This window comes from Coregonus lavaretus (assembly GCF_964263955.1).
Source record: "Coregonus lavaretus genome assembly, chromosome: 20".
Taxonomy (NCBI): domain Eukaryota; kingdom Metazoa; phylum Chordata; class Actinopteri; order Salmoniformes; family Salmonidae; genus Coregonus; species Coregonus lavaretus.
Window position 1 is genome coordinate 45,550,526 of NC_140007.1, and position 13,717 is coordinate 45,564,242.

A 13,717-nucleotide genomic window follows, 5' to 3' on the forward strand; every position below is an offset into this window, starting at 1 on the left:
TATTTGCGAGAGGAGCTACGATTTGCAGGAGTCGAAGGTAAGCAAAACGATTTAATATCATAAGTGACTTGTTGTTCTTGCACATAGCCTACATGTTCCTTTTGTTCCTCACACATAAATCAAATCAAGTTTTTAAATGTCTGGTCTCGATTTGTTTAGAAATGTAATCATATCTAAGCAAACTCATCGAAGCAGAAGCAAATATCCAAATGTTAGTAGGCTATCCTTGCTAGGTCTACACAATGTTGTGATGTTAACCACGTAACTTCATCCGTCTTGGCTGTTGCATCGCGATAACAAATACATTTTTAGTAAAGTAATCAACAGGTTATCTGCCAGTGTTAAGTAGGGAGGGATGGTTAGGTAACAAAATGTAATGCATGCCCCTACGTTTTTTCTTCTTCTAATAGTTATCATGAAACGAGGAAGGGACATAAAGTCATTTTTTGCCCCAGCAAACAAAAAAGTGAGAGAAACAAATTGAGGTTTTGAGAAAGTTGAGGAAGAGGGAGAGCCAGCATGTGATGAAAGTGAGGGGTCTGACAAAGAGAGGGAAATTCCAGAGGGTGAGGAGGATGAAGAAGAGGGTGAGGAGGATGAAGAAGAGGGTGAGGAGAATGAAGAAGAGGGCGAGGAGAATGAAGAAGAGGGTGAGAAGCATGAAGAAGAAAGCATACAGGGACAGAGAGATGAACAGCCAGAGGGACAGCAAGTGGATCCATGTGGATCAAGTACTGCACCATCAGGTTTGTGATGAGGAAGGTTCTTACTATTTGCAAAGCAATGCAATTACAATGTAATGGTAGGCCTGCTGGGTGTCCTTAAAATGCTGCTTTCTGCTGTTAATTCTTTTTTGTGTCAATATGGCTCTGTTTTTTTTTTTAAGTAAATACTTTGCCTACATTTTGAAATACATGCAGATATACAGTAAATAAATGTTGTAGTTGTGCCCTATGTTTACTGTCCATCTTCTTCAGATATCAGCAAGTCTAAGTATGACGTACCAGTACAGCCGAACTTGAAGATATTCCCAACCACACTGATGGGGGACAGAAGACGAAGCTTCAGACCAAACTGGTACACTACTCATCCATGGCTTGAGTATTCTGTAATGACGGACTCTACATGTTGCTATGCATGTAGACATTTTAGCACACCAAATGCCCCAGACACCGTTTTTGTTTCAACACCTGGTTTTACAAACTGGAAAAAGGCAACTATGAGAAATGCAGGGTTTTCACTACATGCAAAGTCTGAACGACACAAGTGTGCAATGATCGCATGGAGGGATTATCAAAGAGCTGTTAGAACAGACGCAACACTAACAGATCTCCTTGACAAAGAACACACTAAACAAGTACAAGAAAATCAGGCATACATTAAAACAGTTGGGGAAGTGCTGTTGCTTACAGCTACACAAAACATAGCACAAAGAGGACATGATGAATCTGAAGGGTCCACTAACAAAGGAAACTTTAGGGAAATTCTTAACACAGTTGCTAACCACGACCAACTTGTTAAGAGAAGATTAACTTCCATTCACAATGCAAAGTACACAAGCAAGATCATCCAGAATGAGGTTTTGGGTTGTTTGGCAGAAATGGTTCGGTCTGAAATCATAGAAGAAGTGAAGAAAAGTGAGGTTTTTAGCGTCATGGCAGATGAAACAAAGGATATTTCAAAAAAAGAACAGATGTCCTTCACACTCAGGTACTATTACAATGGGGCCATTAAGGAGAGTTTTCTCCATTTTGAATCTGCAGAGAGGTTAGATGCAGCAGGGCTTACTGGAAAAATAGTACACTTACTGGAACGTTATGGCCTGGACTACAAAAATAACCTCGTAGGCCAAGCGTACGATGGCGCTGCCGTTATGAGCGGTAAGCATTCAGGGGTTCAGGCAAGGATCAAAGAACAGGCTAAATTTGCCTTCTACGTCCATTGTAGTGCTCATTGTCTGAATTTAGTGTTAGTTGATGTAGTCAAAAGTGTCCCAGAAACGGAGGAGTTTTTTTCTTTGTTACAGAGTCTTTATATGTTTACTTCTTCCTCATATGTGCACCCAAAATGGCTGTCTCTCCAAAGAGAAATGTATGGCAGAACCAGAGAGCTGCAACGTTTAAGCGACACACGTTGGTCATGCCGATTTCTAGCCCTACGTAATATCATGGACACTCTACCTGCCCTTAAACGACTACTGCAAGAGATTGCTCAAGAACGTCATGGTGAAAGAACTGTTGAGGCCCGAGGTCTTCTTGCTCAAATTGACCTAGAATTTGTTGTGCATCTTGTTACTCTGCGTAAGTTGTTTGGGGAGACAAAGCTATTGTCTGACATGTTACAGTCACAAACTGTTGATCTGTCAAGTGCTGTTGACTTAGTAAATGCTTTAGTCCTGACATTGAAAGACCACAGGCAGGAGTCTTTCTTTGATGAGTTGTGGGATGAAGCATTGAATATTTGTGAGCAGTGTGATTCTGCAACAAGGTCAGTGGCGAAACGTCAGAAAATGCTGAGCTCTAGACTCAGTGGCTACTGCACGCTAAGCACTGTTGGTCAGAGGGAGGTAGAACGTGACAAAGATATGTTTCTCACATCATTTTTCTATCCTGTAATTGACAGCATGCTCAATGAGTTGAACAGACGTTTCTCCAATACAAACTGTGAGCTCATGAGAAGCATACAGTCTCTCAGTCCCCAGAGTGATACCTTTTTAAAGGAGAGCAATGTTTTTTCATTTGGCCGTTTGTATAATGCAGACATTGATGATTTAGGGCATGAGCTCCATCAATTTAAGAGAGTTTTGGACAGAAAAATACAGAGTGGTGAAGTCAAAAAGCCATGCAGTACAGTTGAGCTGGTTTGTTTTATTGAGCCATACAGGGAAGTTTTCTTTGAGCTCTTTAGACTGTGCAAGATTGCTGTAACCCTTCCTGTAAGCTCAGCCTCTTGCGAACGCAGTTTCTCCACACTGAAACTGATAAAAACCTTCCTGCGGTCCACCACTAGTGATGAGAGACTCAGTGATCTTGGTGTCCTGAGCATAGAGTCCAGAAGGGCCAAGGCTCTGGATCTTGATGTATTTGTGGACCGTTTTGCCAGACAGCACAACCGCCGTATCCTGTTGCTGTAGTGTATCTATATGATATATACGCTAGTAGCGTATGAGTGCCGCTGTGAGGAAAAAGAGATATAATGAACAATAAAACAACAAGCTTGAGCTTCTTAAGACACGGTGGGTTTATCTGTTCTCAATACCACCGGTAAAATGAATGGAGTTAGTCTGGTGTCCACATGAAGTTACATGTGTAGACAAAGAGTCTGGTGTCCATATGAAGTTACATGTGTAAACAGAGACGGTCTGGGGTCCATATGAAGTTAGATGTGTAGACAAAGACAGTCTGGTGTCCACATGAAGTTACATGTGTCTACTTAGATGAACCCACCGTGTCTTAAGAAGCTGAAGCTTGTTTTATTTTTCATTTTACATCATCTATCTTTTTTTCCTCACAGTACCAGTAGTTCCACACACTACTAGAGTGTATGTATGTTTGTATGTATGTATATATATCCCACCAATCCTCTCTCAAGAGGTTTTCAAAAAGGGGCAAACTCATGTCTCAAGACCTGCTTCTGTTGGTTCCCCTCTCCTGCCTGTAACTTTCCATCCACATCCCCAAAGTTTTGTGGCCCATTATGACATCACTCCATTAAGTGATTGCTGCATGTACTGCTCTAAGGAAACACTTCTCTCTCTCTCTCTCTCTCTCTCTCTCTCTCTCTCTCTCTCTCTCGATAGATAGATAGAGTTTATGATTTTATTATTTTGAATTATCTCTGCCAAACATCTATGTACTACAAATCTTCAAGCTCCACAGATGTTTTATGGCATCCACTAAACCTCTTTAGATATTTGTAAATTATACAGTGTGATACCTTTCAACGAAAGTTTATTTTATTTTTTACCAACTATGATTTTTCTTTTTGAAAACAAGCAAAGCAAGAAAAAAAAGAAACAAAATCACTCCAATCATTGCACACTTGTGTCGTTCAGACTTTGCAGGTCCAGCTTTGACATGATGATCTAACTAACACTAATATTGTAACTAATATTGTAACTGAAATATGTATGATCCTATGATGAGCGATTGCTTACTTCCCTTTCACTCTTAAAAAATTACTGAAAAAAAATGTGTATAAAAAGGTATATGTAGTATATGTTTGTTTAGTGAGCATTCATGCTGTCATTTTTTCCTAATGTGAACTATGGTGGAAATGTGCTGTCCTAAATGGACTTGCCCATATATGTTGTAAAGCCTTTTTTTGTACACCTGCTCATCAACTGACAGTGAAGTACACAAAGACACAGACACACACACACACACACACAGACACCTGTAATATTCTTGTTTTCATGTTGTTGCTGATATCCATCAGTGTTGTTCATATTGCTACATTGTGTTGACATGACTGTTGCTTTTAAACGAATGTTAACTTAATGTTTATTGTCTGCATCCTATTGGACTACTGGATGTTAATGTGTAACACGTTTCCCTGTTTATGTGCTTTAGCAATACTGTATGTCAATATGGTCATGCTAGTAAAGCCTCTTTGAATTGAATTTCTTTTCTGATTTGGTTTATTTTACCTAAATGGATACAGGGTAGTGTGTTTTGTTTATAAATCACTCAGAAAGTTTTCTTTCTTAAAACAAAATGTGGAATCAACTGTCCACAGTAGTGGGGCTTCCATAAATAGGAAATGGCACATTGTTGTACCCTTTGTTGTATCCTGGAGTTTTGTTCACATTGAATATGAACCCTGTATTTGTACCCTGTACTTTTTAATTTTTATTTATTTATTTATTTTTTCATTTTTATGGCACTATCTCTCTTGCATCTGCACTCTTGTACAAAATACGTGTTATAATAAATGTCATATGATTTTAAAGTAAAATAAAGTTTATAATCTTTGAATATCATGTGTTGCCAGTTTTTTTTATGTGTGCCCCCCTGATTAAACACTGGCCCCTCCTTGGCCCCCCTAGTAAAATGTGTCTAGAACCGCCACTGCTCCCCTTTATTTGTTGCTAGGGATTTGTTGCTTTTTAAAGGCAGTCGCCTGTTACCCAGAAATGATTTGGTATTGATATAAATAATTTAATAAATACAGATTACACCAACTGGTTATAGTCCAGTCTGTCAGCCTTCAAATAGAACAGCCTCTTTTTCCTTCTCTTTTCTTCTCTCTGACAGAGTCCTTAAATGGCCGTAATCCTCCTCCTTAGAAGGCAGTGACCTTGAATGCGTCATCTTCCCTGCCGTCTCCTGTCTCTGGTTTCAACGGAGCGTTTCCCACCTGTATCTCCACCTGGTTCCTGTGAGCGAACATCTGGTTGATCTCCAGGAAGGTCTTGTTCTTGGTCTCCGGGACGACCAGCCAGATGTAGACCAGAGTCGCCAAGCAGATGAAGCAGAAGATGATGAAACTGTTGGGGCCCAGGCCTCTCTGGAGGGCAGAGATAGATATATACAGTACCAGTCAAAAGTTTGGACACACCTACTCATTCAAGGGCTTTTCTTTATTTTTACTATTTTCTACACTGTAGAATAAGAGTGAAGACATCAAAACTATGAAATAACACATATGGAATCATGAAGTAACCAAAAAAGTGTTAAACAAATCAAAATATATTTTATATTTGAGATTCTTCAAATAGCCACCCTTTGCCTTGATGACAGCTTTGCACACTCTTGGCATTCATTCAGCGAGGACTGTGAAGTGTCACACACAGGTACAAACACACGCATACAAACACACGTAACACACACACTATACACACACGTACACCTGGATTGTGTGTTGTAGTAGAGCAGTGGCCTGAGGTCACACACTTCATGTATTGTGAAATCTGTTGTAAAATGTTTTTTTTATGTTTAACAATTGTATTATAATGTATATTAATGCCTTCATTTTTGCTGGACCCCAGGAAGAGACAACAGCTTTATGGGGATCCATAATAAATACAAATACAAATGGTCCAAAACCATTACTGAGACTCTTATGGACATCAAAATGGCTTCTTTCACTATGAACAATATATCCAGAATCTCTCTTTGTTGATATGGCCATTATTGAGACTTAAATACATCAAAAATGGCTTATTTCCTGCTGGGAGAACTGACCTCCATGAAGGGGAACACCAGTCCCACAGTGAAGTTGGACAGCCAGTGGATCGACCCTGCCACCATGAAGGCTGCTGGTCTCGACGACTGGCGGAACATCTCTGTGGTCACCACGTAGGGAATAGGACCTTCGGACAGAGGTCAGAGGTTAGTCTCCCTAGACATCCGGGTTGCCTCCCACAATGTTCCAATGTTCCGGCTTAACACGTCTGTACGTAACAGAACGTCATTTTGGCATAGAGGAAGTACGTCACTGCCTTATCCTCTTTTTGCCGACGTCCCCCAAACACAAAATAGTAGCTAGCAAGATAGAGATTACAGAGGTTATTTTTAATGAGTGTATTTCGAAAGTGGCTAGTTTGTATCGACTACCTTCACTAAAACTACTGCAAAGGTTTTGTCTGCAAACTTTCCTATCACGATGTTCTGGCATGTCTGCCTCGTGATTTGTGAAGAGGAACCAGACCATATTCCCTGCTGTTGCCTAGTGTCAGGATTCTGAGACTAGTAGGAGGTCTGTGTTAGAGACTAGTGAGAGGTCTACGTTAGAGACTAGTGAGAGGTCTGTGTTAGAGACTAGTGAGAGGTCTGTGTTAGAGACTAGTGAGAGGTCAACGTTAGAGACTAGTGAGAGGTCTATGTTAGACTAGTGAGAGGTCTACGTTAGAGACTAGTGAGAGATCTACGTTAGAGACTAGTGAGGTCTATGTTAGACTAGTGAGAGGTCTACGTTAGAGACTAGTGAGAGGTCTACATTAGAGACTAGTGAGAGGTCTACATTAGAGACTAGTGAGGTCTATGTTAGACTAGTGAGAGGTCTACGTTAGAGACTAGTGAGAGGTCTACGTTAGACTAGTGAGAGGTCTGTGTTAGACTAGTGAGAGGTCTACGTTAAAGACTAGTGAGAGGTCTATGTTAGAGACTAGTGAGAGGTCTATGTTAGAGACTAGTGAGAGGTCTACGTTAGAGACTAGTGAGAGGTCTATGTTAGACTAGTGAGAGGTCTATGTTAGAGACTAGTGAGAGGTCTATGTTAGACTAGTGAGAGGTCTATGTTAGAGACTAGTGAGAGGTCTATGTTAGACTAGTGAGAGGTCTACGTTAGAGACTAGTGAGAGGTCTACGTTAGAGACTAGTGAGAGGTCTACATTAGAGACTAGTGAGGTCTATGTTAGACTAGTGAGAGGTCTACATTAGAGACTAGTGAGAGGTCTGTGTTAGAAACTAGTGAGAGGTCTGTGTTAGAGACTAGTGAGAGGTCTACGTTAGAGACTAGTGAGAGGTCTATGTTAGACTAGTGAGAGGTCTATGTTAGAGACTATTGAGAGGTCTATGTTAGACTAGTGAGAGGTCTACGTTAGAGACTAGTGAGAGGTCTACGTTAGACTAGTGAGAGGTCTATGTTAGACTAGTGAGAGGTCTATGTTAGACTAGTGAGAGGTCTACGTTAGAGACTAGTGAGAGATCTACGTTAGAGACTAGTGAGAGGTCTACGTTAGAGACTAGTGAGAGGTCTACGTTAGAGACTAGTGAGAGGTCTATGTTCGACTAGTGAGAGGTCTATGTTAGACTAGTGAGAGGTCTATGTTAGAGACTAGTGAGAGGTCTATGTTAGAGACTAGTGAGAGGTCTATGTTAGAGACTAGTGAGAGGTCTACGTTAGAGACTAGTGAGAGGTCTACATTAGAGACTAGTGAGGTCTATGTTAGACTAGTGACAGGTCTATGTTAGACTAGTGAGAGGTCTATGTTAGACTAGTGAGAGGTCTATGTTAGACTAGTGAGAGGTCTATGTTAGACTAGTGAGATGTCTATGTTAGAGACTAGTGAGAGGTCTATGTTAGAGACTAGTGAGAAGTCTATGTTAGACTAGTGAGAGGCCTACGTTAGACACTAGTGAGAGGTCTACGTTAGAGACTAGTGAGAGGTCTATGTTAGACTAGTGAGATGTCTATGTTAGAGACTAGTGAGAAGTCTATGTTAGAGACTAGTGAGAAGTCTATGTTAGACTAGTGAGAGGCCTACGTTAGACACTAGTGAGAGGTCTACGTTAGAGACTAGTGAGAGGTCTATGTTAGACTAGTGAGAGGTCTATGTTAGAGACTAGTGAGAGGTCTATGTTAGACTAGTGAGAGGTCTACATTAGATACTAGTGAGAGGTCTACACTAGAGACTAGTGAGAGGTCTATGTTAGACTAGTGAGAGGTCTATGTTAGACTAGTGAGAGGTCTATGTTAGACTAGTGCGAGGTCTATGTTAGAGACTAGTGAGAGGTCTACGTTAGAGACTAGTGAGAGGTCTATGTTAGACTAGTGAGAGGTCTACGTTAGAGATGAGTGAGAGGTCTATGTTAGACTAGTGAGAGGTCTACATTAGATACTAGTGAGAGGTCTACATTAGAGACTAGTGAGAGGTCTATGTTAGACTAGTGAGAGGTCTATGTTAGACTAGTGAGAGGTCTATGTTAGACTAGTGAGAGGTCTATGTTAGAGACTAGTGAGAGGTCTACGTTAGAGACTAGTGAGAGGTCTATGTTAGACTAGTGAGAGGTCTATGTTAGACTAGTGAGAGGTCTACGTTAGAGACTAGTGAGAGGTCTACGTTAGAGACTAGTGAGAGGTCTACGTTAGAGACTAGTGAGAGGTCTATGTTAGACTAGTGAGAGGTCTACGTTAGACTAGTGAGAGGTCTATGTTAGACTTGTGAGAGGTCTACGTTAGAGACTAGTAAGAGGTCTACGTTAGAGACTAGTGAGAGGTCTACGTTAGAGACTAGTGAGAGGTCTACGTTAGAGACTAATGAGAGGTCTACGTTAGAGACTAGTGAGAGGTCTATGTTAGAGACTAGTGAGAGGTCTATGTTAGACTAGTGAGAGGTCTATGTTAGAGACTAGTGAGAGGTCTACGTTAGAGACTAGTGAGAGGTCAACGTTAGAGACTTGTGAGAGGTCTACGTTAGAGACTAGTGAGAGGTCTACGTTAGAGACTAGTGAGAGGTCTACGTTAGAGACTAGTGAGAGGTCTATGTTAGACTAGTGAGAGGTCTACATTAGACTAGTGAGAGGTCTATGTTAGACTTGTGAGAGGTCTACGTTAGAGACTAGTGAGAGGTCTACGTTAGAGACTAGTGAGAGGTCTACGTTAGAGACTAGTGAGAGGTCTACGTTAGAGACTAGTGAGAGGTCTATGTTAGACTAGTGAGAGGTCTATGTTATAGCATCAACATCATCTCTGTAGTCACTGGGAATAGGACTTATAGGAACAGACATGTGGTCTATGACTAATGCTACAGTGTATAGGGGATGTATTCTATATGCACCAAAACCAATGTTTTTGACACGTTATTATGCTTCATGTGGCGACTTAAAAAGGCATTGGAATACTCAAACTATTACAGTGTCTGACCACAGATGAGGTTGACTTACTTGGTCCGATGGCGTGTCCGATAACATAGACGATGACACAGGCGATGCTGACATTGGACATCCACTCCACACTTTCCTGTATATTAACACAACTGGGGCTGTTATCGTAAACCAGCTGTGTTTACAGCTGTTCACTTCCTCTTTCTCTATCTGTCTCTCCCCCCCTCTCGCTTCCTCTCTCCTTGCCACCACTGATCCCATCCCCAGTAGATCCTTGCCACCACGGATCCCATCCCCAGTAGATCCCCTCCACCACTGATCCCATCCCCAGTAGATCCCCTCCACCACTGATCCCATCCCTAGTAGATCCCTGCCACCACTGATCCCATCCCCAGTAGATCCCCTCCACCACTGATCCCATCCCCAGTAGATCCCCTCCACCACTGATCCCATTCCCAGTAGATCCCCTCCACCACTGATCCCATTCCCAGTAGATCTCCTCCACCACTGATCCCATCCGTAGTAGATCCCCTCCGTAGTAGATCCCCTCCACCACTGATCCCATTCCCAGTAGATCTCCTCCACCACTGATCCCATCCGTAGTAGATCCCCTCCGTAGTAGATCCCCTCCACCACTGATCCCATCCGTAGGAGATCCCCTCCACCACTGATCCCATCCCCCGAATATCCCCTCCACCACTGCTCCCAGGGTTCAAGTCTCATGCTCTGATATAAAAATTAAAATATATACAGGTTAAAAGTAATGACTAAATGTTCCACCCTTAAATATAGTTGTGAAATGTTCTTGTTTTAAGTGATTAGTACTTTCTTAGTAGTGACTAATTATTATACTCCGAAACTGTGTGAGATGTGTTAGAATCTACTACCTGGTAATGTGTGAGTGTAGGACCAGTAAAGATTATGACATTGTGTTACTATTTAGCAATGTGAGTAGGAGTTAGACTGGACGGGCGAAGAAGAAGGAGAACTGTTAAACATGGTGCAGAATATTGTGAGAACGGCGATAACTGAGGAATGCAGGGAGTAGGCTATGATAAGAAAGTGTGTGTGTGAACTGATGGTCAGAAGAGCGTGCCGTCTTTAGCCAACTCTCTTGCTATCTCTCTCAGAATTACCTTCTTGATCCAAACCAGTCAGGTTTCAAGACTGGTCATTCAACTGAGACTGCTCTTCTCTGTGTCACGGAGGCTCTCCGCACTGCTAAAGCTAACTCTCTCTCCTCTGCTCTTGTCCTTCTAGACCTGTCTGCTGCCTTTGATACTGTGAACCATCAGATCCTCCTCTCCACCCTCTCCGAGTTGGGCATCTCCGGCGCGGCTCACTCTTGGATTGCGTCCTACCTGACAGGTCGCTCCTACCAAGTGGCGTGGCGAGAATCTGTCTCCGCACCACGTGCTCTCACCACTGGTGTCCCCCAGGGCTCAGTTCTAGGCCCTCTCCTATTCTCGCTATATACCAAGTCACTTGGCTCTGTCATATCCTCACATGGCCTCTCCTATCATTGCTACGCAGACGACACACAACTAATCTTCTCCTTTCCCCCTTCTGATAACCAGGTGGCGAATCGCATCTCTGCATGTCTGGCAGACATATCAGTGTGGATGACGGATCACCACCTCAAGCTGAACCTCGGCAAGACGGAGCTGCTCTTCCTCCCGGGGAAGGACTGCCCGTTCCATGATCCTGCCATCACGGTTAACAACTCCGTTGTGTCCTCCTCCCAGAGTGCAAAAAGCCTTGGCGTGACCCAGGACAACACCCTGTCGTTCTCCGCTAACATCAAGGCGGTGCCCCGATCCTGTAGGTTCATGCTCTACAACATTCGGAGAGTACGACCCTGCCTTACACAGGAAGTGGCACAGGTCCTAATCCAGGCACTTGTCATCTCCCGTCTGGATTACTGCAACTCGCTGTTGGCTGGGCTCCCTGCCTGTGCCATTAAACCCCTACAACTCATCCAGAATGCCGCAGCCCGTCTGGTGTTCAACCTTCCCAAGTTCTCTCACGTCACCCCGCTCCTCCGCACCCTCCACTGGCTTCCAGTTGAAGCTCGCATTTGCTACAAGACCATGGTGCTTGCCTACGGAGCTGTGAGGGGAACGGCACCTCCGTACCTTCAGGCTCTGATCAGTCCCTACACCCAAACGAGGGCATTGCGTTCATCCACCTCTGGCCTACTGGCCCCCCTACCTCTGCGGAAGCACAGTTCCCGCTCAGCCCAGTCAAAACTGTTCGCTGCTCTGGCACCCCAATGGTGGAACAAGCTCCCTCACGACGCCAGGACAGCGGAGTCACTCACCACCTTCCGGAGACACTTGAAACCCCACCTCTTTAAGGAATACCTGGGATAGGATAAAGTAATCATTCTACCCCCTTACCCCCCCCCAAATTAAAAAAAAATAAAAAAATAACATATTGTAAAGTGGTTATCCCACTGGCTATAAGGTGAATGCACCAATTTGTAAGTCGCTCTGGATAAGAGCGTCTGCTAAATTACGTAAATGTAAATGTAAATGAGAGCAATTATAAAGTGGAAAACTACAGCCTGCCTACAGAGGGGAGGGATTTTCATATGACGTGTGCGTATATAAAAATATTGTACGACCATTTTGTGGCAGAATTCTCAATGAATAAATCTCTGACTATGCAGACTGGGACTCTGTCCGTTTCTTAAATCCAAAAGACTTATAACCTTTTGGGAGACGCACAGAGACACTGAAATAGTTTGTTAAATAATTCACATAACATGCTCTCAGCTCAGTCTGGTCCTGTGCCAACTGATGGATACCTGATTTATGGGACTATTCACTGCAGGTGCAATAAAACATTCACACTAAAGGCTTTAGTGGATATTGAGTTGGAGTTCTAGCTTGTAGTGTTTGGCTGGTGTTATGGGAGTTGAAGTTCTAGCTTGTAGTGTTTAGCTGGTGTTATGGGAGTTGGAGTTCTAGCTTGTAGTGTTTGGCTGGTGTTATGGGAGTTGGAGCTCTAGCTTGTAGTGTTTGGCTGGTGTTATGGGAGTTGGAGTTCTAGCTTGTAGTGTTTGGCTGGTGTTATGGGAGTTGGAGTTCTAGCTTGTAGTGTTTGACTGGTGTTATGGGAGTTGAAGTTCTAGCTTGTAGTGTTTGGCTGGTGTTATGGGAGTTGGAGTTCTAGCTTGTAGTGTTTGGCTGGTGTTATGTGAGTTGGAGTTCTAGCTTGTAGCGTTTGGCTGGTGTTATGGGAGTTGGAGTTCTAGCTTGTAGTGTTTGGCTGGTGTTATGGGAGTTGGAGTTCTAGCTTGTAGTGTTTGGCTGGTGTTATGGGAGTTGGAGTTCTAGCTTGTAGCGTTTGGCTGGTGTTATGGGAGTTGGAGTTCTAGCTTGTAGTGTTTGGCTGGTGTTATGGGAGTTGTTCTAGCTTGTAGTGTTTGGCTGGTGTTATGGGAGTTGTTCTAGCTTGTAGTGTTTGGCTGGTGTTATGGGAGTTGGAGCTCTAGCTTGTAGTGTTTGGCTGGTGTTATGGGAGTTGGAGTTCTAGCTTGTAGTGTTTGGCTGGTGTTATGGGAGTTGGAGTTCTAGCTTGTAGTGTTTGACTGGTGTTATGGGAGTTGAAGTTCTAGCTTGTAGTGTTTGGCTGGTGTTATGGGAGTTGGAGTTCTAGCTTGTAGTGTTTGGCTGGTGTTATGGGAGTTGGAGTTCTAGCTTGTAGCGTTTGGCTGGTGTTATGGGAGTTGGAGTTCTAGCTTGTAGTGTTTGGCTGGTGTTATGGGAGTTGGAGTTCTAGCTTGTAGTGTTTGGCTGGTGTTATGGGAGTTGTTCTAGCTTGTAATGTTTGGCTGGTGTTATGGGAGTTGCAGCTTTTGTAGTGTGTCTCTAACGACACCATATTTACTATATAAGCCTAGCGCACTACCTTTGATCAGAGTGTGCACTACTTTGGACCAGACCCAACGGCTTTGGTCCAAAGTAGGGCACTATGAAGGGAAAAGGGTGTGATTTGGTTGCAGTGTAGCTTACCTGGAAGGTTAGGGTCACAGTGAGGAGAGCACAGGACACACAGCAGATCCCAAACCCAACGAGGAGGAGCAGCCTCCTGCCTGTGGCCTCCACAATGAAGACCTGTTGTATCACAGTCACAAACATGAAGGAAAGGTCAAAGGTGACTCC

At 43.2% G+C, this 13,717-nt stretch overlaps 1 protein-coding gene across 1 annotated transcript in view; it reads right to left on the bottom strand.

Annotated features, from left to right (window-relative positions):
• Positions 1-5,207: 5,207 nt before the first annotated feature.
• The window catches only part of slc2a5 (solute carrier family 2 member 5), a gene marked incomplete at its 5' end in the record, with an annotated part of 13,279 nt that continues 4,769 nt past the window's right edge, over positions 5,208-13,717 (bottom strand). The window contains 4 exons of the mRNA XM_084184445.1: positions 5,208-5,508; positions 6,186-6,313; positions 9,609-9,684; positions 13,568-13,669. Coding sequence (XP_084040571.1) covers positions 5,284-5,508; positions 6,186-6,313; positions 9,609-9,684; positions 13,568-13,669 — 531 coding nt within the window. The 3' untranslated portion in view covers positions 5,208-5,283. The remainder of the gene's footprint in view (positions 5,509-6,185; positions 6,314-9,608; positions 9,685-13,567; positions 13,670-13,717) is intronic.